We start from the raw sequence: 27491 nt of genomic DNA on the forward strand, positions 1-27491 counted from the left end.
CGAACGGACGTACATACCAAAAAAACATAATGCCCATAAATGGGACATACAAACATGCCTGTCAACGAAGATATAAGAAAAATCATCATCTACTTCGTATTATATATATCAATGTAATGGATATGAATTAATTTCTCAGCGTATCAAAGAGAGGAAGTCATCCCCAGTGTGTCATGCGGCCAGGCAAGTCCCATTGTATCAATGATATGAGATAATCTCTAGTGTCAAGATGAGACAATCTCTAGTATAGCGATGAAATGAGGTTATTTTCAGTATATCAATGAGATGAACAGGTTGAGGTAAATATTTAAACAAAAAGCATATAAAAAAACTGTATTGTCTCGCTTGTAAGTTTTATTACTTTCAGTTATGGATTATATGGTGTTTAACCGTGGTCATCCAAAACATGCACTCAAACTACATTTTCAAGGTTCAAAATAGAGTTCATAAATAGCTTGCCGCATCAAATATACCAAATGATTCATCAGACTGTATTATTCTCTCGTTTTCAGTTATTTTGAATGTACTTTTATTCCGGTTTTAATGCACAAAATCACCTTTCGCAAATGGACAAATATAAAAAAAAAAAAAAAAAAAAGGAAAATATAGAAGTTCAAAGCCTCAAAATACGTTTACCAAAAATCAATCACTGTTAGTAGTAAATAAAGCTTGCTAATTTTTCAGAGCAACGAATTAAAACTCTAATATGAATTACACCTAACTTTCAGACATCGATATAATAGAAAAGTTATATACAATATTCTGTTGGCAATACCTAAATAATGAACAGTACATCCATTCATCTAATATGTTAGAGTTGCTTTTCTTTAACCAATACTGTAAATATCCAACATTATAGAATGAAATTCAAAAAAGTGTGGCTGTGGCCATTGATTGACACATTAAATTCATCCATTGACTAGGACAATTTAGGTGAACGTTTGTATGTAACGACCACTGCTCAATATGCAATTTTAAAAGACTCTTTAACTATGGGGTCACCAAAGGTTCTCAACACCTAAATAAAGCAATTCAAAAAATTAATCAGAAATAACACGATGTTTTGATTTATATCAATTATATAAATCAAAACATAGAGATTATTCCTGATTAATTTTTCGAATTATTTTATAATCATAAAGGCGTTGAAAACCCTTTGGTGACCCCACAGTTTAAATGTCTATCGTAGGTACGTCGTGAACAGTGGTCGTTACAGACAAACGTTCACGTAAATTGTCCCAGTCAATGGATGAATTTAATCTGTCAATCAATAGCCACAGCCACACTGTTTTGAATTTCATGCTAATTATACGATTCTTTATTATTCAATATTCAGAGATGTAGATTTTACATACTTGCAAAGAGTTGACATAGGCATAGTAGTATGGTCACATCACTCCCCCTTCCAAAAGTAACCTGTGCAAAAAGGGACGTCCCCGATTGACTGTGTTAACTGCCACGTTATGTCAGATTGGACTGAAATTCCTTTTGATATTCGCGGACTGTTTTATCCCTTATAACAACTCTGTAAGTTCATTTGCCGTCCTGAATCCTAATACCAGTTTATTTATCATAACTGGAACTTAGTCTTTGGTCTGGCTTTTACAAATGTAGTAACTGTGCAAAGGACATTTGCATTATACACCAAAGTGCTAACTGCTTTTTTAAAAAGTGCAACGTCAAAAAGAGTGTAATGCAGTGGGCTATTTTGAAACCCCGAAGAGTACTGGACATTCTCCAAACACGGGACATCTGATTTTACGTTTCTATTGCAGCAGTGATCGCTCGTGGCTGTGTATTTATGTATCCATGAAAAACAAAACCAAAAGCCTAGATCGCAATAAGTAAAACTGCAGTACGGAGGTGGTCCAGCTTATCATAATTCGATTTCTTAGGGAAAGTTTCGAAATAGCGTCCATTTGTATGTCAAGTCTCGTGATTGGACAGTAAATCACCTCAGATTTATACTAGGGATGGGTTTTTTAAAGATGTTAACTTGTGTTTTGGTTTGTAGCTTTCACATTCTATTGGTACGAACGCCAAGAGCAGGACGGACAAACAATGCAATTAATATGAATATAATTAAAAAGGAGTCAAAAAAAAAAGTTTTATGTAATAATTCCAGCAAAAGAAGGACCACACAATTCGTTGAGCGGTTAATACATATGTGTTGTAGTTAAGATAATATTAAAGAAAAGGACAAACAACATTGCAATTTGTATTCATTCGAAAAAAGTGATTGACATAGATCTTGTAATTGTGGATAATTATTATTATCTTATGAAATACATATATAATTGATTGAAATTTCTTGAATGATTTAATAGCTATACACTGTTCACAGGCACTTGTCTCAAAAAAAAATTCCTATATACCTTAATATAACATTAAGGTATATAGGGGGAAAAAATTGAGACAAGTGCCTGTGACACTGTTTAGTCAATTAAAGCTATATGATGTATTATAATTGATTTTATACGTTGAATGATCCTGCTTTCTTCTTTCTAGAACATTCCTGGCAATGTTTTGTTGCTATCTTCTGTGTTTCAAGCAATATGTAATAACCACATGCAAAAAATTAAAAAGACCAACAGACAGACAGACAGAAAAACAAGCAAACGTACACAAAACACAATATAGAAAACAGAAGACTTAACAATGTCACAATATCTGTCCCTATATAGATATAGGAAGATGTGGTGTGAGTGCCAATGAGACAACTCTCCATCCAAATAACAATTTAAAAAGTAAACCATTATAGGTTAAAGTACGGCCTTCAACACGGAGCCTTGGCTCACACCGAACAACAAGCTATAAAGGGCCCCAAAATTACTAGTGTAAAACCATTCAAACGGGAAAACCAACGGTCTAATCTATATAAACAAAACGAGAAACGAGAAACACGTATAGATTACATAAACAAACGACAATTACTGTACATCAGATTCCTGACTTAGGACAGGTGCAAACATTTGCAGCGGGATTAAACGTTTTAATGGATCCAAACCTTCTCCCTTTTTCTGAAACAATAGCATAACATCACAACATAGAAAAACATACGATAAAATATCAATTGGCAGACTTAACTCAATCAAAAAACGTATGATTACACAATGAACGAATAAATTTGATCTGCGATATCTGAATACAAATGCACAGTTAATTAAATATTAGAGACAAACATTCATGACCAAAAAGCTAACAAACAAATTCAAACACAGGACATCAAAGAAAAACATTTAACCAATCAAAGTATATATAAATAATAAAAAAAATATAAGGAGATATGGTATGATTGCCAATGAGACAACTATATACACCATAGGTAATGTGGATGTAAGCAATTATAAGCGGTTGAAGTCTTCAAGAATGAGAACAAATATTGTATACCGTTGTTTCGCATGGAACTAATACTGTAATACTTGTTCCAGTTAAATTATATTCCAGATTATTTTTTACGTTTGAAACGTATACATGTATTATGAAGGAACTTCTATTTAATGACATCCTGACTTGGGACAGTTACGTATAGAATAAGATTGTGTTAATATCGCTAACTGTTGCCTGGCATTTTATCTTGCAAACAAATGTTAGAAAATCATCCAATTAATTTTCCTATAAAAATTTAACGATACAGCGAACATTTAGATTATGTACCAGAATAAATAGTTTTATTTTGGATTATCAATATTTAGACACAAAAAGGTTAATGGTCTCGCCACACACAGTCTCGGAGGAGAATTTCATATAATTTCTTTCTCTTTTGTGTTTAAGAACAGATGTGAATCAAGAATAAGGAAGAACAATCCATTAATGAATTTATAGTCAATTAATTAATTATAATGCATATATAAAACAGAAGCTGGTGTTCTGCTATATCAAATAAAGAAAGTTTTGGCATCTTGATACTATCCCATTGCTTACAGAATATAGGTATGTTATAATGCCGTTCAATCTGGCAAATACATTTGTCTTTATAGAAAATCTTAATTCAAATTGTCACATTAACCTACTATATCTGTTTTGGTTGTTCGCCAATTTTGTTCAATATAACGGAACTATAAACAAGTGTCATACAAGGTGGAGGTTTAGCTATAAAATCCGTTCGGACATTGCCCATTCTTAGCCAGGACTACGACAGCTGTTTTCGACGTGTTGATAGATAGCCTTTGATTTGATCAGTTTTTTAATTTGCAATGGAGTTTGGTATTTTTATCTACTTTTTTTCTAATAAATAAAAATTAAGTTAAAAGAGACTGGAATACGTTTTCTAGTATGCCTTCTTTGTCTAAAACACTAAAAGTAACACTTGGTTTGGTAGAGCTGCTACAGAAACAACACGATGAAATCAAGTGTTCACCTTGCTTTTCTTGTCTCGATATATCTTTTTTTTTCCCTTGTTATTTTCTTCATTTTTTAAGGGCCTTGATGAACATGGCGTCTAAGAAGTTCACTTAGAAGATTATTTGATGATTTTTTTATGTGCAATTGTTGATGATACCTTTTTATTCTGACAAATGAGAGTAAATCGGGTAGAACAGAAATTGTACCTTGAAACAGGCCACCTACAGACCCATCAAAGAGTTGTTGTTAGATTTTTTAACGTGCACAGAGAATAGAACTCTCTCTACACGAGAAATCGGATTTTTTAACTTTTCATTTCCAATTGAACGAGTCTGCGTACTTGTATATCCCACACAACGAAACGGACGCCAGTCTTTGTCGAAAGAAGTTTCAAAGTGACCATATTCCCAGATACCCTTTGGAAAAAAGGAGGTGGAATACATATAGAAATAATCTATAATCATTTAATTATTTTCATATGAATGGTAATCATACAATTCAAGAATTAAAAAGCAGCAACTTAACTTTCAAAGGTACATGTAATTCTTAAATCTTTTAAACACTTAGCTTAATCAAAATCATGTAAAGACTGACGTGCTTCTAGGTAAATTACTATCTACTTATGTATGCACTTAAACCTCCTCTCAAGAGGAAGAACAATAATACTATAAAACATGACAAGAAAACAGCACTTAATGCAAAATGTTATAACTAATCTTCTATAAAGCCAATAGCAATTCACCAACTAATAAAATATTGCAAAAAGATATAATGGAATAAATATTATATCTTTAATACCGTTGGGTGTTGTTTAACTCTTTGATACTTCAAATAATAACATATTTTGAGTAAATATCTGTAGTTTCATGTCCTGGGACGAAATACATTGTCATGATTGTAATATATGTATGAACTCCTCTTGCATACAATGATATGAACCTGTTGTAACTACTGACTTGTTTACCTTGTGCGAAGCAGACTCAGTATCCAGGACAATATATTAAGATGGTCTCATACACGTTCTTTGTTATGTTCAATGAACTTTTATAGCCTCGCTCCCCAAAATAAAAGGCATTGGTGGGCTTTTTTTGCTTTGAGGGATGGATATATACGCATACACGTTTCGACTGTTTGGGGACATTTAATTTACCTTCGAAACATGTGTGGAAGAATAATTATAGACAAATCACCCTTGGTTTTGAAGTGCAGTTGTGTCTGTAGAACACTTATTACTAACGGGATAGCACATCCTCATGTTTACGGAAATGTTGTAACCGTGCCCAAAAATTTAGAAACTGTCCTGGTAAACTTGTCGATCCTTTAAATAAACTTTATTCTATTTTTATTCTAAAAAGTTACCAATTCAACACTGTACTGAGATCATTGAATATTGTTTTTGTTTCTATAACTATTGATTTTGTTATCAGTAAATTAAAAGAAAACTAAATATCACTTGAATGTTATATACATATACACATTCCTGGATTTACAATCTGTCGATACCTGTATCTTGGCATTGCACAAGTTCATGATTTTTCTCTGTCTGTTTATGACGTCTTTACACGAAATCCATTGGATGTTTCATGTGTACGGATTGATAATTGAATCTTAGATGCATGATTGTTTTTAGTTGTTAGAGGCTTTGGACTAGCTTTCAGTTACTCTCAGATCTGTACCTAGTGTCTTTTTGTTGTTGGGATGTACAAGTACCCGTCCACGTCTACTTGTATTTGGCGAGTTAAGCCTTTTTCAACTAATTCATATAGTTCGTTCATATGTTGTACTGTTATATCACTGTCCCAGGTTAGGGGAGGGTTGGGATCCCGCTAACATGTTTCACCCCGCCTCATTCTGTATGTGCCTGTCCCAAGTCAGGAGCCTATAATTCAGTGGTTGTCGTTTGTTAATGTGTTACATATTTGTTTTTTGTACATAAATTAGGTTTTTAGTTTTATCGTAAGAATTGTTTTACGTTGTCATTTCGGGGCCTTTTATAACTAACTGGGCGGTATGGGCTTCGCTCATTGTTGAATGCCGTACGGTGCCCTATAGTTGTTAATTTCTGTTTTATTTTGGTCTCTTGTGGAGAATTGTCTCATTGGCAATTATACCCCATATTCTTTTTTTATACTTACAAAAGCGTCAACGACAACAATGATTGATGGGTATTGGTGTGTGTGTGTGTGTGTGTGTGTGTGTGGAAGTGGTATACTGTATCGAAGACATGTGCTTCAGTCTTTGCGTTATCATCAAAACTCAAATATCTATTGAGAATTGAAAATAGCGATATCACAAAATGTTTCGTGTCTAAAATGTTAAGAAGAACTGATGGTTTTGTATAGTACAAACCATAAACATATTATTGGGTTTGTGCATTGAATTTTTATTCTTTCATGGGTATAATGTCATGTATTTAAAAAGAAATTGTACCAGTCACTCCAAAAGGAGTAAGATTTTCTGGGAAAACAATGACTTACCACCTGTTGCCACTATCGTTTCATCATTGTGATAACGAATGCAATTTATCACTTCAGTGCTACATGTAACGTCACACAGCTGGTGTCACCAGTTGAGAAGTAACTGTTTATATAATACCCTTCCGGTACACCTAAGTTAACCCGAATGTTGGTGGAGTTACAATCCTTAATCTTTAGTTTTTGGAATTAATGAGTTGTTGACTCTTCTTTTGATAAGGGACTTTCCGTTCTGAATCTTCTTTGGAGTACAGTATTTTTGTTAATTTACTTTTCCGTAGTATTTTGACTTTGACTTGTAGTTTTTGATTGCAACTTTTTTTCCTTATCCTTTTTTAACATATAGTTGTTTCTCTAAACAAACATGGACTGAAATAAAATAAAAAAGTGACACAAATATGTCATAAATGAGTAAAACAAAGTTGATTGGCGTGATTCATAGGTCGTTGGTGTTTTATTTTTGAATTATCATCATGTTGGTGGTATCTTCGATTTCATTTTTAAACATATCTGATGACTTCTTCCTCTTAAAAATCTTAGTAACGACAACTTCGGCACGTTGAGAACATTTAAATATATTAAAACTTTCTGTATTTTTTTAAATTAATTTCTGGTCATGATACTTTTGACACTTGAATTATTGTTATTTATTCATATATTCTGGATTTTCTTTCCATGTATAAAGGCTAAACAGTTATTATTTCACTTAATACTCTTGTTTACATGTAACTTGGCAACCGGTGAATGTTCAATTCAGTAAGCTGCGTTAAAACAACAAATATTTGCTGTAGCTGTGAAAATGTGTGATTTGTAATTCGTTATGAAAAGTGCGATGAAACTGTGGCTTTTTCAATTTTAAGTCAATTTAAGATAAATTTATCGTTATTGTTATGGTCTATCTGATTAAAATTTATTGCGATTTAATTGGTAGTTATTGATCTGAAATAATGGCAACCGGCATTTACTTATTGTTTCTAAGAACTATCCGTTTTAGATAGAGCTATATAAAATGAACAGACTCCGATCGATGAAGGCTGTCATTTCAAATCTAAACACTGTCTAATGCCAATGAGGAAAATAAAGCTGTGTTCAAGAAACATATGGATATTCTTTTATTTTGTTGATATAATGCGTTCCTTCTAATCAAAAAGTTATTAAACGATATTTCTTTAAAGTTTGTGATTTTCTTCTTCATAGTGTACATGTGATTTCAAAACCTACTGTGATGATTGATCTACAAGGTTGAAGGTATGGTGTAGACTATTAGATAAAATTTCATTCATAAAACTCTGTAGCGACATTTATTTTCAAAAGGAATATGCAGGTTGTGTACAGTGGTGGTTCTACCACTACACCGTCACCTCGCCTTCAAAGGAAACAGATCAAAGGTTACGGGAGACCTGTATTACCAGGATATTTTCCTCCTACCGTACACCATACAAGTACACCAAGATCCCAATCAAAGGAACGGGAGAAAGAGGATACAGAATCTAGTCTGAGAGATTCTATCCCAGCGATGATGAAGCCAGTAGCTATTATGTGTCTGATCTTTAATATTATCATTCCAGGATTAGGTAGGTTTACTTATTGTAACACATGTTCATATCATTCATAACTAAGCTGTGTCGTGTGGTTCAATTGATATAACAATTATATATCGATTCATACTGACATCAAATATGAAACTGAATTTTTAATGTACCGTAAGCTTTCATAAGAAAGGTTCCTTAACGACGATGAGATCTTTAGTTTTTACTAAAATCTTTTTTTTTCTTAGCAGTTTAATGTTACAAGCGAATAAATTTACCAGATGTAGATTTTTTATGCGTTTGGGTTGAATGTATTTCACGTTTTGTACACTAATGTATAACTAATTTTCATGTTTTGTGTTGATTCATGGCAAGTATAAGACACAAATATCCCAACTCTTGAATAATTTATGCGAACACCTTAAAAAAATACAAGCAGAGATAATCAACTTGCAATGAAAGAAATGTAGTTAAGTATTTTATTGCTCAGAAGCTCATGTATTTGGCATTCATTTTCGCTATTAAGCCTCACATGTAACAAACGAAGGGGTTATTCATACTACGAACTTATCATATAATACATGTATGTTTCTTTGCGATTAAATTGTGTTTCGTGATTGACTTTATTAGAGCTTTAGTTGTTGAAAGCAAAGGGAATTGAAGATATTACATATATATACTCGATAAAATCAACAGGGACTTATTAAAACAGTTAGAACAAAACAAGAACAAAATAACTAAGTCTGCTTTACTATGGAGAAATTGAAGCAATAAATATAATGGAATAAGTATTTTCATTGACTTGTTATAGGAATAATATTGTCATTAAGAGCGGTAATTTGGGCATGCAGCCTGGAAATGGGTCAAATCATTTTCGAAAATTCTACAATTATTAATGGTTATTTATAGATATATTTTGCTAGCAGCATAAATAGCATTTTTATTCAACCTCATTAGGAATAAAGGAAGGGAAAGTAGTCTCTAATTCTGTGTATGCCTCTAAAACTCGCTCACGTCCTTTTCTTGGCAAATAAATAGAAAATCTACAAATTAATGCAATCATTGAATACAAAGTGCAACTGAGTACCATCAAGAGCGGCAGTATATTTTAAATCAATCTGTCACAGTTTAGTGACACTATTTTAATTTTGAAGATGAGTTAGTGTTTACGACAACTCTGAATAAGTTAGACTCTGGTCGATATAATGCTGGACATACTGGGTATAGACACTTGTCTATTGATAGAGTCTGGTCGATATAATGCTGGACATACGGGTATAGACACTTGTCTTTTGTTAGAGTCTGTTTGGTCGATATAATGCTGGACATACAGGATATAGACACTTGTCTATTGTCTATTGTTAGAGTCTGTTTGGTCGATATAATGCTGGACATACGGGGTTTAGACACTTGTCTATTGTTAGAGTCTGGTCGATATAATGCTGGACATACGGGGTATAGACACTTGTCTTTTGTTAGAGTTTGGTCGATATAATGCTGGACATACGGGGTATAGACACTTGTCTATTGTTAGAGTCTGGTCGATATAATGCTGGACATACGGGGTTTAGACACTTGTCTATTGTTAGAGTCTGTTTGGTATAATGCTGGACATACGGGGTTTAGACACATGTCTATTGTTAGAGTCTGGTCGATATAATGCTGGACATACGGGGTATAGACACTTGTCTATTGTTAGAGTCTGGTCGATAAAATGCTGGACATACGGGGTATAGACACTTGTCTATTGTTAGAGTTTGGTCGATATAATGCTGGACATACGGGTATAGACACTTGTCTATTGTTAGAGTCTGGTCGATATAATGCTGGACATACGGGGTATAGACACTTGTCTATTGTTAGAGTCTGGTCGATATAATGCTGGACATACGGGGTATAGACACTTGTCTATTGTTAGAGTTTGGTCGACATAATGCTGGACATACGGGTATAGACACTTGTCTATAATAATTGTTATAGTCTGTTTGGTCGATTAAATGCTGGACATACGGGTATAGACACTTGTCTATTAATAGAGTCTGGTCGATATAATGCTGGACATACAGGTATAGACACTTGTCTATTGTTAGGCTCTGGTCGATATAATGCTGGACATACAGGTATAGACACTTGTCTATTGTTAGGCTCTGGTCGATATAATGCTGGACATACGGGGTATAGACACTTGTCTTTTGTTAGAGTTTGGTCGATATAATGCTGGACATACTGGGTATAGACACTTGTCTATTGTTAGAGTCTGGTCGATATAATGCTGGACATACGGGTTTAGACACTTGTCTATTGTTAGAGTCTGTTTGGTCGATATAATGCTGGACATACGGGGTTTAGACACTTGTCTATTGTTAGAGTCTGGTCGATATAATGCTGGACATACAGGTATAGACACTTGTCTATTGTTAGGCTCTGGTCGATATAATGCTGGACATACGGGGTATAGACACTTGTCTTTTGTTAGAGTTTGGTCGATATAATGCTGGACATACGGGGTATAGACACTTGTCTATTGTTAGAGTCTGGTCGATATAATGCTGGACATACGGGGTATAGACACTTGTCTTTTGTTAGAGTTTGGTCGATATAATGCTGGACATACGGGGTATAGACACTTGTCTATTGTTAGAGTCTGGTCGATATAATGCTGGACATACGGGGTATAGACACTTGTCTTTTGTTAGAGTTTGGTCGATATAATGCTTGACATACGGGTATAGACACTTGTCTATTGTTAGAGTCTGGTCGATATAATGCTGGACATACGGGTATAGACACTTGTCTATTGTTAGAGTCTGGTCGATATAATGCTGGACATACTGGTATAGACACTTGTCTATTGTTAGAGTCTGGTCGATATAATGCTGGACATACTGGGTATAGACACTTGTCTATTGTTAGAGTCTGGTCGATATAATGCTGGACATACGGGTTTAGACACTTGTCTATTGTTAGAGTCTGGTCGATATAATGCTGGACATACGGGTATAGACACTTGTCTATTGTTAGAGTCTGGTCGATATAATGCTGGACATACGGGTATAGACACTTGTCTATTGTTAGACTCTGGTCGATATAATGCTGGACATACGGGTATAGACACTTGTCTATTGTTAGAGTCTGGTCGATATAATGCTGGACATACGGGTATAGACACTTGTCTATTGTTAGAGTCTGGTCGATATAATGCTGGACATACTGGGTATAGACACTTGTCTATTGTTAGAGTCTGTTTGGTCGATATAATGCTGGACATACGGGTATAGACACTTGTCTTTTGTTAGGAGTCTGTTCTGTTGATTTCATATGGTGTGTGCCTGTGTCCTCTTGCAATGGACGTTTCTTAAAGGTGAATCTGCTGAGTTTGTATTCAACTGTAATAGGAGGAGAACATGAAAAAACAATTTTCTTCCCAAGGTGAGAATTACTTGACTTCATGTTTCGTTGTTTGTGTTTCAAAAGCAACATGTTTGAAGTTAATAATTGATTAACATTCATATAATCGGTTTTCATATAATCATTGTGTTAAGAAACCAATAAAGCAGATAATCCAATACACATTAGAGACTTGTTACAAAAAGTAAATCAATAAGGAAGCTTGAGAAAATACTTCATTATATATTCATAAAGTATTGTTTTTACTCCAAACTTGTCATCTGTCGTACTAATATTTAAGAAACAAAAGTACATTTATATAGAGAGTACAATGCCAATTGTAATGTAGGGGCGTGTTATTACGCATCTTCAAATTTCAAATACAGTTTTAAGGAGGATGTATAATAAGAGCCATTATTTGGCCCAATAAATTGCAAATATAGTAAAAAATATTTAGGCAATTAAAGTTGAAGGCCGTACTTTAACCTATAATGGTTTAATTTTTAAATTGTTATTTGGATGGAGAGTTGTCTCATTGGCACTCACACCACATCTTCCTATATCCAATTAAAATCATGTGTGCCAAAATTGCGATTCCAAACAAATGTCCAACAAATAGACATGTGTGATTTAGAATAGCAATTTATTTATAACATGTAGTTTTTGGACAAAAAGATGTGGCAAGGTTTTCCTACAAAGATGATTTTAGGCACTTTAATATCGTCTATGTAAGTTTCATCTTTTAGAAAATATTATCTAGTATAAATTGTTGGTTTAAATCTAAATATTATTTACACGATCTCAATTTTATGCTATTTTGGCAGTTTTTGCACTAAAGGAAGAAGTATGAAACCATTATGCAAATATATTAAATGGTGCTATTTGTTAATTTTAAAGTATGTATTTTCGAGTTCAATAGTGTAGGCTTAACAAAGACGCTTTATCGTACCTGTTTGTCTTACTCTGAACTGCCAAATTTTCAAAGAAAATATCTAAAACTATTAAAGATTTGAGATATGAGCTTAAAAAAATAACAAAATCGTATGTATACATAGATACTAAGACCAAAACCTATATCTCTTACTTTGTTACGTTTATATCATAATGCTTAACACTATCAGAAAAAACATAATTATGCTGATAAGATGGAAATTCTATATTGATTACTTTTAGAGATTAATGCATATCTCAACCCAGAAGATGAATTGAATCTAAATTTAATATAATTTGAACAGTTACTGAGGCGAAAACCTGCATAACAACATTAGGATCATTGCATTGCATGGTTTCTTCATTGATTTATGAAAAAGTCGTTTTTCCAGATAGTGAAATTAAAAGTTATACAATATTGATCTAATATAGCAAATTCAAGTGGAAAATACTTTTTCCATTTGTCACACAATCATTGAGTTAATATGATTTTGACTCTTCGTCCCTTCGTAGGAAGTTGATGATGATTTGTATATTCAAATAAGTGTTGATGACGAAGTTAAAATCATTTTGTAGACATTATTTCCACAATATGTATGCAAAAGCATCTCAGAGGTAACACGCTAGAATGGCTGTTAAACAAATCATTTAGGTGTTAATTACCATTCGCTTTAGTCAATATGTGCAACCGCTGCACGCTATACGTTACAGTACAAAGAATCAACAACAGAAAACGTTATAAAAATCAATGAGGGATACCGTGGAAATCGTTTTCAGATCATTCACTGTCACGAACTTCCGTTTATTGCTTTTCTAAATTGAATTTAAAATGAATATCAAAATTTATAACGAAAATCATGAGAAGCACTTTTAATCAAAGTGGTTATACAAACTGCAAGACAATAGTATGGGGCTGGTTATGCAATAATGAACTAATGATAGTACATCAACGGTCAAACATGTTTAGAAATAGTAATTAGCTTAAAAGATCCATTATATAAAAAAGAAGATGTGGTATTATTGCCAATGAGACAACTATCCACAAAAGACCTTAATGACACAAACATTAACAACTATAAACATTTAATTTTCTTGAGGGTTTAGGGGCCTGGATAAAGTTAAATTGAATTCTGAAAAAAAAAATCGAACGCACCAAATTTAATAAGTGTTATTTTCATATCGCTATACCGCCATAAAGAAAGTTCAATCAAAATATCATACAGGAAACCCTTTTTATTAGTTTGTCTTGCATTACATTGCTAAATGGTAAAAGCAAAAAGATGTGTCAAAGCGACACGAATGGCCCCGTCTTAAAAAGTTATAAAATCTGCAATTTCAATAACAAATGTTGACACAAACATGATGAAAGTCTCATATATCAAAAATTAGCTCGAAATCTGGAGGCATATAGAAAAATGTCCATATATAACTGTGATTTTCAACAATTTTCAAAGTTGTAAACCCTTATTTTTGGCAAAAATTAGCGGAGCAGAACGAAACTTAAACTTGATCTGTAACTGATCATGGTTAGCTCACATACCAAAAATCATCCCAATATCTGAAAGCATTTAGAAAAAAGGTCCGTATAACTGTGATTATCAAAAATATATCTAAGTCCAAAGCCCGAAATAACAGCAAAATTTGCAAAGCGGACTGAAACTTAAACTTGATCTGTAACTCAGCATGAGTAGCTCACATACTAAAAATCAGTCCAATATCTGAAAGCATTTGGAAAAAAGTCTGTATAACTGTGATTTTCAACAATGTATGTAAGTTCATAGCCAGTAATTTCGGCCAAAATTATCCGAGCAGAACAAAATTTAATCTTGATCTGTTAACTCATCTTGGTAAACTGACATACCAAAAATCATTCCAATATCTGAAAGCGTTTAGAACAAAAGTCCGTATAACTGTGATTTGTAACAATTTATCAAAGTCCAAAGCACATCGTTTCGGCAAAAATTAGCGGAGCGGAACGAAACATAAACTTGATCTGTAACTCATCATGGTTGACTCACATACAAAAAAAAATAAGCCCAATATCTGAAGGCGCGCGTTTAGAAAAAAACCTCCGTATAATGGTTTGTTGCGGAATAACGGACAAGGGTAAAAAACTATATGGCACCGACAACTTCGTTGCGGGGCCATAAAATTATATCGAAGACACCACAAAAACCATAAGTCAAAGAAAACCCGACAATATCATGGCTGACTCATTAAACATAAAGAAAACCAACAACATATATTAAAAAAAAAAAGAGTTAAGACTGCGAAACACAAACCAGTTTTCCCATTATGAAACACAATGAATTATCCCATTCCTTTTCATTTCATTATGTTTGACAAAGGTTAAGACAAAATCTTAGTTACATTGTTTTTTCGGACAGATTAGAGAATAGATTTCCTAAGCAGTATTCGGTTAAACGTTTCGGAATTTTTGGTTATCAATTCTCGTCGCCTTCGCACGTCATTTGGCCTTTTTTAATTTGTAATTCATGCGTCACTGATGAGCCTATTGTCGACGAAACGCGCGTCCGGGATGCATAATGCATAATTTTAATCTTGGATAAATAATGAAAATGTACGGCTGAAATCCTTTGTTTTTTTAGGACGCTATTTGACAAGTATCAGCAGATTTGAATTGCCATTGAGCAGCATCAGGGTCTCCTTGCCTGTCTATACAAATGCATATCACTAGAAAAATTGATGCAACAATCGTGCATTAACTTCATGTAACATGCTTATTGTTCATTATAGTACTACTGAATTTACATTAAATGTTGTTATTGTTTTTACCTTCTGTTGTATAACTATTTATGCGGGAAATTGATTAATATTGAACTGAGAACATATGTTGCTAAGAGTACACGTACATAAATCACACGTTAAATTAGACGTTTTGTAGAGAAAAATAAGTGTATTTATTTGATCCAACAATACTTTGTTTCCAAGAAGCAGACGACTTAAACTAGGCTTTCTAACTAGTTCAAAGCTTAAGCATTTTTTTTTTGTAATTCAATCTGATGTAGCTGCTATGGCCAAATAGGTTCAGATCGTGAAAATGAGCAAACTTAATCAATACTTTTAAAAATAAGTTAGCATTGCATGTTCAATTTGAACGATATTATCACAATAAAGTATGAATTTTAAACACTAAATGGTCCTAATGGTGCATGCGATTTATTTGCCACTGGACGTAACTCAAGCAACAGGCAATCAATCCTTTTTATTATTACTTAACACTCTTATGGCAATTCTGAATGTCGTTTACAGAAACTCTTTCCAATATAAGAATGGAAAATATTTGTAAATTACTGTAATTTTCTTTATTGCTATATGAATTTCTATTCGTCACTGTCAGAATATATCATACTCTATATTTAGAGTTCAATTTTCCATTCATCTTCGAGTTGATAAATTATGTATAACCAGTCCATAACAAGTTATGCTGTATACATAACTTATCAAAGTAGCGACTAAATTCTAATGGGAATGTGCTATTTATACATTTGTGTTTTCGAAAAAAAGCTACACAGACTATGGTTTAGACCAAAAAAAGAAATACGATTCGTTTCGCTACAAATATTAACAAAAGCAGAATTTTAAAGTAAAATGTCCTTGTAATCAGTCATTTTGGCTCAAATATGTAAAAAAAAACTTTAAACTTTAAAAAGCATCCCTAGTGCTGGCGTATTATTAACTTGCAAGTTAATAATTTAACCTTTAAATCGAATCCGCATTTATGGGAAGTTAATTTTCTTCGTCATTAACGAAAAAAATGTTTACTTTGACAAATAAAGGCTTCACATAGATAATCACAGGGTACGATTATCTATATGACATATTACCGTTTTCAGTTTTCATTTCATTACAAAGTTTACAGATTTTATCCTTCATTTTATTAAAAATACCTCGGTGAACATCATTTATAATAAAAAGTTATTTTGTTTTTAATTTTGTGGTCGTCGATTCTCATTATTCAATTCAATACACATGGGTGCTGGGTTTTTTTTTTTTGCTCGTATATCGTTTTGTTTTAATTTGCGTCCTGTGTTTAGCTTGTATGCCAATATATTTTTGTTCTATATGTTTTAATGTCTGTCCTGTACTTGCTCGTATATAGTTTTGTTCTATATGTTTTAATGTCCGTACTGTTGTTGTTGTTTTGCTCGTATATATATCGTTCTGTATTATATGTTTTAATTTCTGTCCTGTATTTTGCACGTTTAAAGTTTTGTCTTATATGTTTTAATTTCGTACTGTTTTTGTTGGCTCGTATATCGTTTCGTATTATATGTTATAATTTTCGTCCTGTTTTTAGCTTGTATGCCGATCTATTTTTGTTCTATGTGCTTCAATGTCTGCCCTGTATTTTACTTTATATATATTTTTTGGTTTTGTAAGTTTAAAATGTCTCCCCTGTATTTTACTAGTCGTTTTGTTATATGTTTTATTGCCAATGAGACAACTGTCCACAACTGTCCACAAGAGACCAACATGAAACAGACATTAACAGCTATAGGTCACCGTACGGCCTTCATCAATGAGCAAAGCCCATACTTCATAGTCAGCCATAAAAGGCCACGATATGGCTGATATTTATAAAACAATCCATGCGAGAAAACTAACGGTCTTATTAAAATAAAACAATAAACGAAAAACAAATATGTCACACATAATCAAACGACAACCACTGAATTACAGGCTTCTGACTTGGGACAGGCACATACCTATATAATGTGGCGGGGTTAAACATGTTAACATGTTAATGTTCGTTCTGTTTCTTGCTTGCATATAGTTTTGATCTATATGCTCCAATGTCCGTCCTGTAATTTGAGTGTATATACTTTTTGGTCTGTCTGATTTAATGTCTGTTCTGTATTTTACTAGGATATCGTTTTGTTCTATATGTTTTAATGTCCGTCTTAATTCTATCTTAAGTCGGGTTTCTGTAGAATTTAGACCTATTAATTTGCTTTAGTGATAGCGTTTGAGTGTATTTGATGTAACAATCAATACTGAGACAGGATGTATTGACGACTGTCTTGATTGAATAAAGAAGCCTTGTTTGTTTTCACTATATCTAATTCATTTAATACGTTCAAGCTATGATATATTCGCACTCTTATGATCATATTAATGGGTAGGAATGATTAAGGTTGTATTGTGATAATTACTTTATTTGGTATTAATTATTCGTCTTATCATATAAGAACCAGGTCAGATTTATAGTACTTTGTGGGTCAAAAGCTGTAGCTTAATAACATAGTCAATCTCTCACAATCAGTGTTCTTTCTGGAAGTGTATAATAATAATTAAGTTGTTGCTTGTCGTATTATATGATGAATAGACGGTGAATGAAATATTTCCTCATTATCCAAGAGTTGTTCAAATCATTTATTTATTTTCGGAAGTTCCATATTTCCGCCGTTCCCAGAAAGATACATAAGTAAACGACGTTGTTAGTAGTTATCAAAGGTACTAGGATTACAATTTAGTACGCCAGACGCGCGTTTCGTCTACATAAGACTCATCAGTGACGCTCAAATCAAAATCTTTATAAAGCCAAACAAGTACAAAGTTGAAGAGCATTGTTTTCGCAATATTCCCCACTTTCTCGATTAGAACAAAAGTTATATATAAATTTACAGCGGTATCTATAACTAACTACAAAGACTTTAACTCTTGAATTGTGACGATTCGTCTAAAACTAATTTCAATAGCCATTGTTGAATTTTACATGTGTACCATTTATCTTATTATTACTATGTAACGGCATGTGCTAAAAGGTGGAGTGGAGTGGAGTGGAGTATTGGAGTGGAGTGGTGGAGTGTTGGAGTGGTGAAATATACTTAAAATTTCAAAAAATCAATAGCAAATCAAAAATCATTTATAATTGTTTTATTTTTTAAATTGCATCACACAATGATGTTATACTATTTAATTTGACATATTTAACTATTCATCAAAGTTGGACAATGCTTAAGTTTTGGGTAGCATTTTATGACAGCCTTGGTGGAGGTAAAGAGGGGTGGAGATGTTGTTTATCGTGTAATTTATTTTTACTGGTATATCTCCAAACTATATTAAAAAAAAAGATGTTAAATGATAGATTTTTAGATTTCTATAATTTAGGAGGGGGTCTTTCAGCAATTTTACCTTAGTTAACAACATTCTGGTGTAAATAATTTTAAAGACAATTAAATAAAACACTGGAGTTCAAAGACATGATTTAAAACAACCATTCCATCTTACCACCATAGCTGGAATAATAAAAGAAAATGATTCAGCTGTGGACAATCATTTTCAGATAAACAAAGAAATGTCCCAAATGGTCTTGTGTTAAAAAGAAATCATCATAGAATGAAATCTTGAAACAATTTGTTTCTCTACAAAACACACATTTTTATTTTAATGGTGACTGTGCAAGAAAAAAGAATCTTCAGTTTGAATTTTAATTCATAATGACATAAAGCAATGTTTATCACATGAGCATTTGCTCTTACTAGAATCGCTCGGAATTCAACATTAAATGTTTTGGACAATAGATAAAGTCTTCATTTTACAATAAAATTTGTTGATATACTTATATCTGTTTTGTTGTCATAATATGCAGAACATATAATGTGTGGTTTGTACTGATTTAACATCTGTTTATTTGATCAAATTAATTAAAAACAACAACATTTCTCATCTATCAAAGTTATTTAGTTCTGAGATTATAGTAATGACAGTTTTATGGGTTCTATGGACAGGCGATGGTAGCTAAATACATTTTCCTCATCTATTTTTAATTGGAAGAAACAAACTATTTTAAATAGTACAGTCATAGATAAAATCAAAGTGAAAATGTGGATTGACAATTTAATTTTATTATATCATTGTCAATTGACAAAACAAATATTAATAACAAAATTATTTGTCACAAGACGATTTTTTAGGCTTTGTAAAATTCTAATATATTTTGCATGGAATAAGACATAATTTTTTTTAACTAGGCACAATTTGTGAAACAACATAAGCACTATGTGTGTTTTCATAAAAGTTTTGTGAGCTCGTCCAAAATCAATTGTTACTGCATAAGTTACTGGGCCTTTGATTCCTCCTTCTTATTAGAAATATACTACAATTCTGTGCAGTAAAATAAAATACACAATAAACAACATTGTCTCCCCCTCCATCTCAGCTGTCATAAAATGCTACCAAAATCATTGTCCATCTTTGATGATTACTGAAACATGTCAAATGAAATAATATAGCATCATTGTGTGCTGCAATTTTAAAAAAAAACACAATTATAAATGTGTTTTTTTTATTTGCTATTGATTTTTGGATACGTTAAGTATATTTCACTCCATGACTCCACTCTAACACTCCAACACTCCACTCCAATACTCCACTCCACTCCACTCCACCTTTTAGCACATGCCCTATTTAACACAGTAAAATTATGAGAAAAACGAGTTGGGTAATCGCGTTAATTCGTTTTAAAAAATCTCAAGTCTGTTACATTTGGTTCATAGTTGAAAAGAGTTTTACGAGCAATTTTTCCTGGAATAATACAAAGGACATATTCATTCATAAAGGAAACCTAAGCCACAAGCAGAAAAAAACTTCTTCTCTTGATTTAAACTCTACTGTTAAGTTGGTGTTCTACTACCCAAACTACCAATAAGAGGTTTTGACATGATCGTCTGTACACTAATTCCTCACTCAACGGAACAAAAGGGAATGCAAATTGACCATTATTACCAACTGAGGGTACGCACCAACATCCATACCTTCTTTTCAATAGGCGCCTTTTAAATGTATCAATTAAGAGCCGAAATCTTAATTTCTTTTTATATTATACGCGTAACGATCATTACTTTATACTGATCCAACATTTCCAGCCCATCAGAAGAGAACAGATTAGCCCAATTAATATTCAGTTTTATTCGAAAAGTCCTACTGTTTGTTATTATTATTTCGAATACAAGATCATCTTTATATCTAATTCAAGAAACCACTTATTACTAATATCATCTTCTTATCTCATCTTGATGAATAGACGGGCAAAAACATATGTTATGTCCATTATAGATATGAAATTCCATAATGTATATGATATATATATAGGGGGTAATGTGCCGTGTACTCTGACAATGTGTATGTTTATGCATTATAGTGCTCAGTGAACGATACTAAAGTTATCATGTTTTATTAGAAACACATCATTTGGCACTAGTGAATTCGACAGAGTCATAAACTACAACATCCTTTTTACATTACACACCCTGTGTACAAAGAAGAAAGTTACACATGATCAATTAAATCCAAAGCGTGCACTGCTCGTGAACTGTGATCGAAATGAAAATTTCCTACAATGACAAAAGAAATACATTGTGTGTATGCTGTTGTTTTACATGTTGCCTCTTCAACGTCCCAACCTAAATTATGAACCCGCGTCACGTGGTGTGTCCTCAATCTGGCGCGCGCCACGGGGGGGGGGGTTTACTTCCTATTATTGGGTATACGGGGATGTGCCAAAAATATGGGTCATAATTTTGCGAGATTTTATATTAAAATGACCCTCCTTTTTAATGGCATCCTATATTAAAATGCATTTACGTCTGATAATTATATATTGATTTGGGGTATGATGTACACACCAATATATAACAATCCATGCGTATATATAACGATAACATATATGTGCACCAAACGATGTCAATTCATATATAAAAACTTAAGGGTAGCTGGTATATTTATGATGATGAGTTAGTGCCTATATAATGGGTCATATTTTAAATATTGTATATAAGTATAGGTCATTCTTTCTTAAATATTTATATAACTATATAGGTACTGAATTTCAGTGAATGTTATATTAAAATGGGTACGTTTTTGAGGCAAAAATGGCACACCCCTACCAAAAAATATCGAAGTCATTGGTGCCACATGTGGAGCCGGATCTGCTTACCCTTCCGGAGCATCTGAGATCACCCCTAGTTTTTGGTGGGGTTCGTGTTGTTTATCCTTTAGTTTTCTATGTTGTGTCATGTGTACTATTGTTTGTTTGTCCTTTTTTATTTTTAGCCATGGCGTTGTCAGTTTATTTTCGATTTATGAGTTTGACTGTCCCTCTGGTATCTTTCGTCCCTCTTTTATACAGACAAATGTCAGAGCAATTTAAAAAAAATAATAATGACAGTAAAGAAATGATAGAAACATTTTGGTTTTGAACAGCGAATTAATCCCAAAATGATTTAATATAACAACGGTATAATTTGCACCTATATCATGCCGCAGTTGATACCTGATGGTTTTACCTATACAATCAACCTGAAGTAATTAACTCGAAATAAATTATTAAATAGGCAGCACGTAGCTCTATTTTCTTCAATTGTGATTTTAGTACTGTAACTTTATGTAATATTTATAGTAAGACGTACGTTATTTACGTATATACCCATAGATGAGGTGTGCTACAAAATAATTAAAAAAAAAAGAGCAGTTCAACTTTGTAACATTGAGAAAATATATTGTATTAATTTGGGGTTTTTTTTTGTTTTTTTATTGCTAGGCAGCATGCCTCTCCTTAAATAAGTATTACAGTCATAACATGCGGGGCAGTATCAAAAAGGATAACACTGCTTACCTGTTATACATTCATTCGTATATTTTAATAAAGGCCTTTAAGTCGGAATAGTGCGTTGAAAGGCACGGCTTGTCATAAGAAGATGTGATATGAGATTCAATAAGACAATTCTCTATCCAAGTCACAATTTTCAAAAGTCAACCACTTTAGGTCAAAGTACGGTCTTAACACGGAGCATTGGCTCATACTGAATAGCAAACTATAAAAGGCCCCAAAAAATGACTAGTGTAAAACCATTTAAACGTGAAAAACAACGGTCATGTTGTTATTTTGACGATTCATTAAGAGTACGCGATACATCTTATATAAGAGATGTACAATTTACCATATATTTAAATCATTTGACAAAAGATAAAAAAAAAAAAAAACAGAGACATGTCCGCAAAAAAAAAGCATTTATTGGAACTTGAGGCCATGTATCATCTAGAACGGAACTCGGCACAACGCTTTGAGATGATACAGTTTTGTTCCAAATTCAAAAAGCTTATACTATAGGCTAAACAAATCATGATTCGAACATTTCGGCTTAATACTTCTTTGACCTTGAAGTCATAGTCAGAAAAAGGTCATAGTTCCATGTGATCTGATTTTGTGTTTTTCTAAGCGTCGTTTTGACATTTTACTCTTCTTTCAGGTACGTTAATATCAGGATTTTCGGTGCTTTGTTGTTCTAAAGTGCGATTAAAGGACCAAACAAAACAGAAAGTAGTATTAGTGAATAGTTGGGTAGCATTACTTCAGTTTATTACAGCCTTTATTTTGTTACTGGGATGGATATGGAGTATTGTATGGGGAATGTCTTTCATCGAATATTCTCGTAAGTTTAATCGGACTTAGTACTTAAAACTTTATACTATAAAGATATAAAATCCAATCAAATAATTGGAATCAACCGCGAAAAAAAGAAAATTGGATCAGATTTAAAAATAAAATAAAAATCTAGATCATACATTCTTTATCAATTCTTTAAGAGTAAAAACAATGTTTTTTAATTCTCTTTTTTTAGTTGTTATCTCAAATTTCAAAGCATTCAACCTTTTTTATCACTTGTAACTTTTTTTAACGATATACTTACACTAATTCTTTTTTTCCCAATTAATCAATGTTTGTTTTGCTCGTAATTGATAAGATAGAAAAAATGTAGTAACCTAAAATTTTAAGGAACAAAAAGATAAACACATGACCTTTGATAAACCAGTATCTCAGACTATAAAAAATTGAAAGTATCAGCTCATTAAGCAACATATGAAGAGACACATATCTCCTTCAATTTTCTCCGCTAACACCAATAAAATATTGTTTTTTTTTCTATTGCATGTTTTTCAGTTTAGGAATTATGCAGTATTATTGTAAATATACAGTATTACTGAAATAGAATGGGTGGTCAAGGGGGAGAGCGGTATCGCATTTATATCAATTAATCAATGTTTAATTCAGATGCCCCCTTCTATTGGTGCTAAAACTATATTGAAAAGGGAGAAAGGATAACAAAAAGTTGTTCTGAAAAACAAAAGTCGAGAAGAAATAGACAACAATATTATTTTAATTTTAGTTTCTTGTGTACAATTTGGAAATTAGTATGGCGTTCATTATCACTGGACTAGTATATATTTGTTTAGGGGCCAGCTGAAGGACGCCTCCGGGTGCGGGAATTTCTCGCTACATTGAAGACCTGTTGGTGACCTTCTGCTGTTGTTTTTTTTTGGTCGGGTTGTTGTCTCCATTTTAACAATATGACCAAACGAAAAATCAAACAGTGTAAAAATTCTATATATAAAAATAAGAGCTCAGTGCCAGTTTCTTTGAAGATTTTATTTTAATTTCATTTCTGGAATAGGAAAAAAGAATATAAAGAGAGAAATGATAAAAAAACAAAAAACAACATAAGTGACAGAAATAATACAGGCTACACCGTATCAAAGGAAAAACGATGAAAAAGACACACAACAATAGCAAAAGATTTCACACAAATCTAAAGATTGAGAATCACAAAGCCCACCAAAAAAATCAGGGTAAACACATCCATCTTCATATGTTACAAGTCCGATGACAAGTCCCAAACGGTATTGTCACAGTCTGAGAAAGTTGTGTTAGTTTTAGTTTATACATAGAGAACAGGGGCCTGTTTATCGAAGCTTTCTTAGGATAAGGACGTTTCTTAAGACCAACTTAGGACATATCTTATTTTTTTTCCAACAGATGTAAGCGACTGTTTCATATTTTAAAGGTTAACACTGATTCCTTCAACATGTTGTTGAGTTCTGATTTGTAGATGATAATGTAGTGAATTGATATAATATGTGTTGAATTCGTCAATTATTCTTGTAAGGTTTCGGACAATATTTTTATAATGTTTCAGCATTTTTCCTTTAATTTTGTTTCAGGCGAATTCTATAAAACAACCATCAAAGACGAGAAAAAGACTGCTATTGAAAGGGAAAGAGAAAAAGAAAAACAGACTGAAGTGATAAATAGTAGGCCTCACAGACAATTGTCTCCTCATAGAGAAGAAGAATATGAACATATTCAAAATGGGTCATATTCAAGTCAACATAGAACGCATACTTTAAATCTGCCAGGTTCGGCTTCCGAATCGCAACAACCAATAATAGTCCTGCAGGAACTTCCGGTAGTTAGCATGCCGGGATCTTTTACACAGTCGTCTTCGCGTCCAATTTTAAATGCCAGGACTAGACATGAAAAAATTCTGAGACGACAAATGTCTGACAATGAATTATCGCCATTTAATCTTACAAATGAACAATTAGAGGAAATCGTTATTCATGCAGCTCCATTGCCGAGAAATCGGAGCCACCCAGACAGCATTCCAGAACATGCAGGACCAAGCGCTAACACCAAATAACGCTTGTTTTGTGATTGTGAAAAAAAATAGTTGTGTAACCCTACATACGTATGAAATGCATAATATAATGAAATAACCATAAGCATTCATGAAAATAAGAAGATGTGGTATAATTGCCATTTTCCACCAGAGACCCCCAAAAAAATGATGACATAGAATTTAGCAAACTTGGCCTCCGTACAGCCTTCAACAATGAGCATAAACCAATACCGTAATGTCAGCAATAAAAGGCCCTGAAATCCATTGTCTACATATTTGATTTGTGTTACTTGGTATAGGGAAATATGTATTTTTTTGTGTAGTTTCATCTGACTCTGACCTCACATTCACGTAAATGATAAGATAAAACTACTGGCTTCGCTCACTGAAAACATAGTTAACATCATTTAAAGAAAAGGACACACGCATTGTAACATTGCAAACACTCATGTTCTATTTTTTTATTGGTAAATATATAATTTAATAAACTTTGCTGGGAACGTCAAGTGGCCTCTTTATATATGTCATTTTGCGTTTTTGCTTTGGATATTTCATAGGGCGAGTGCGCTGGAGGATATGGGTCCAAACGCGCTTTATATGGTGGCCAGATGTGTCTAATTTACGTTTTCGCTTTCTGGCATACCAAAGATGTAACGCTTAGCTGACTCATAAAAATGGTTCTATCCTAACATGAACATTAGTCTGAAGAATTGTATGATAAGGCATGTACAACATACTTTTGACTGTGAGACCACTATTCAACTTTGAATAAAAGATCAGCACAGCTAGTTTGATATTGCTCCTTCCCATTATGTGTTTTATCAAAAGTACTTCAAAACGTAATGCTTTACTTTGTTACATCAGTAAGATGTATTGAATCCCTTTAGTGGCCTTCGGCTGTTTTCTGCTCTTTGGTCGGGTTGTTGTCATTTTCAATTCTAATTGATTGTTTTATGTCTATCCTTAAACAAGCAGTTAAAACATGTTAGATTTTAGTTTTTTAATGACGTAATCTGATAGCTTGGAACAGTCACGCAACCCGTAAACGATTAAAAGTTAAACCATTGAACTGGTAGGTTTTGTTTCCGACTTCAGTATAATTGCATTCTTCCTGTAAAATAGTAATGCTATTTACGTCCATTAAATATATTTTTTATATACTTATATTGATTTCAGTTTCATTATTACAGTATAACTGTTTAGACCGGATTCAAGAAACATTAACGTTTTGTTGAAGATAAGAACGGTTATGGGACGTGACTGGTTTTTTTATTGGTTTTCCGGTGTCACGTGAATGTATCAGGATGGTTTTTCCGGTGTCACTTTATGTCAGTTTTTCTGGTGTTGTGGTTTAGACAAGGTAGTCACCAGTCAAACTCTGAATTGAAGAAGCGCAATGACAGTTGATTTACATTCGTTTGATATGTTTGAACTTTTGATTTTGCCATTTGATAAGTGACTTTTCGATATTTTTGTTTTGTTATTTTACTTTTTGTCACTACATTTGTATCCTGTCGAAAACAAAATGACAGGGATACAAGTGAAGCAGGAACTGTCGACCATGCTGAAGAACATGGGTTTACAACTGGTTTTAGGTGGGTTTCATGTCGTTAAAACTTAAAGTTATGCGTAACTTTGTGAGCTGTGATTTGTGTTTTCGTATGAGTTTTTGGGGATGGGGGCTGGGGAGAAGGGGCGCTGTTATCGATCTTTCTTTGATTTGTGGTTTATCTCTTGGTATCTTCTTACTTTTAAACGTCTTGGCTAGTTTCTAAGGTGCCAATAAATTTCTATTCGAAAATTGCATAGTGATCCGATAGTCCACTTAAGTACAGTTTACATGTGTCTATACTAATAAAAACACGTTTCAGTCTTCAACTAGGCAGCAACGTTTAATCGTATACCAACAGTCTTTTGGGCTTATCTCAATTTTCTTTGGATTAAAATGACGAATTCAACAATGGCTTAAAACTTTACGGTACATTTGATTCCACCAGACAAAGGCAACGTTTATGTTAGTCAGAGAAGTAAGCAATATCGAGTAAAGCATTTATAGATACCAGTAAAAATGGAAGTAAAGAGCTAACAGGTTTCAAATCTTCGTGTGGTCACTACATATTACCAAATTTTTTATTCGACCATATTTACAAGCAAATATGTTTTTCATTTTTATATCTTTTTCGATGCATTGTAAAATTACAATTCACTCTATACAATTCCTAATAAAAGATTAAGTAAATTCGGACGAAGAAAGCTGTAAACGTCAGAACAAGCAAAGGAGGTCCGGTAAGGGCCGAATTTGGCCTCAAATTTCAAGTTCATCTGACGAAAGATTTGACACTTTT

At 33.0% G+C, this 27491-nt stretch overlaps 1 protein-coding gene across 1 annotated transcript; it reads left to right on the forward strand.

The window, feature by feature from the left end:
- The first annotated feature begins 7589 nt into the window (after positions 1–7589).
- LOC134711982 (uncharacterized) lies at positions 7590–26216 on the forward strand. Its single transcript, XM_063573047.1, has 3 exons — positions 7590–8392; positions 22939–23121; positions 24689–26216. Exons 1-3 carry the CDS (start codon positions 8137–8139, stop codon positions 25165–25167), a joined length of 918 nt encoding a protein of 305 aa, XP_063429117.1. The 5' UTR covers positions 7590–8136; the 3' UTR covers positions 25168–26216.
- The last annotated feature ends 1275 nt before the right edge of the window (positions 26217–27491 follow it).

Source organism: Mytilus trossulus, chromosome 3, assembly GCF_036588685.1.
Source record: "Mytilus trossulus isolate FHL-02 chromosome 3, PNRI_Mtr1.1.1.hap1, whole genome shotgun sequence".
Taxonomy (NCBI): Eukaryota; Metazoa; Mollusca; class Bivalvia; order Mytilida; family Mytilidae; genus Mytilus; species Mytilus trossulus.

Excerpts from the sequence above, each read along its gene's own strand:
- LOC134711982 (XM_063573047.1), top strand. The coding sequence starts at position 8,137 with ATGCAGGTTGTGTACAGTGGTGGTTCTACCACTACACCGTCACCTCGC. Across the intron at positions 8,393-22,938 it reads TATTATCATTCCAGGATTAG|GTACGTTAATATCAGGATTT; the intron begins GTAGGTTTACTT and ends CTCTTCTTTCAG. Across the intron at positions 23,122-24,688 it reads GTCTTTCATCGAATATTCTC|GCGAATTCTATAAAACAACC; the intron begins GTAAGTTTAATC and ends ATTTTGTTTCAG.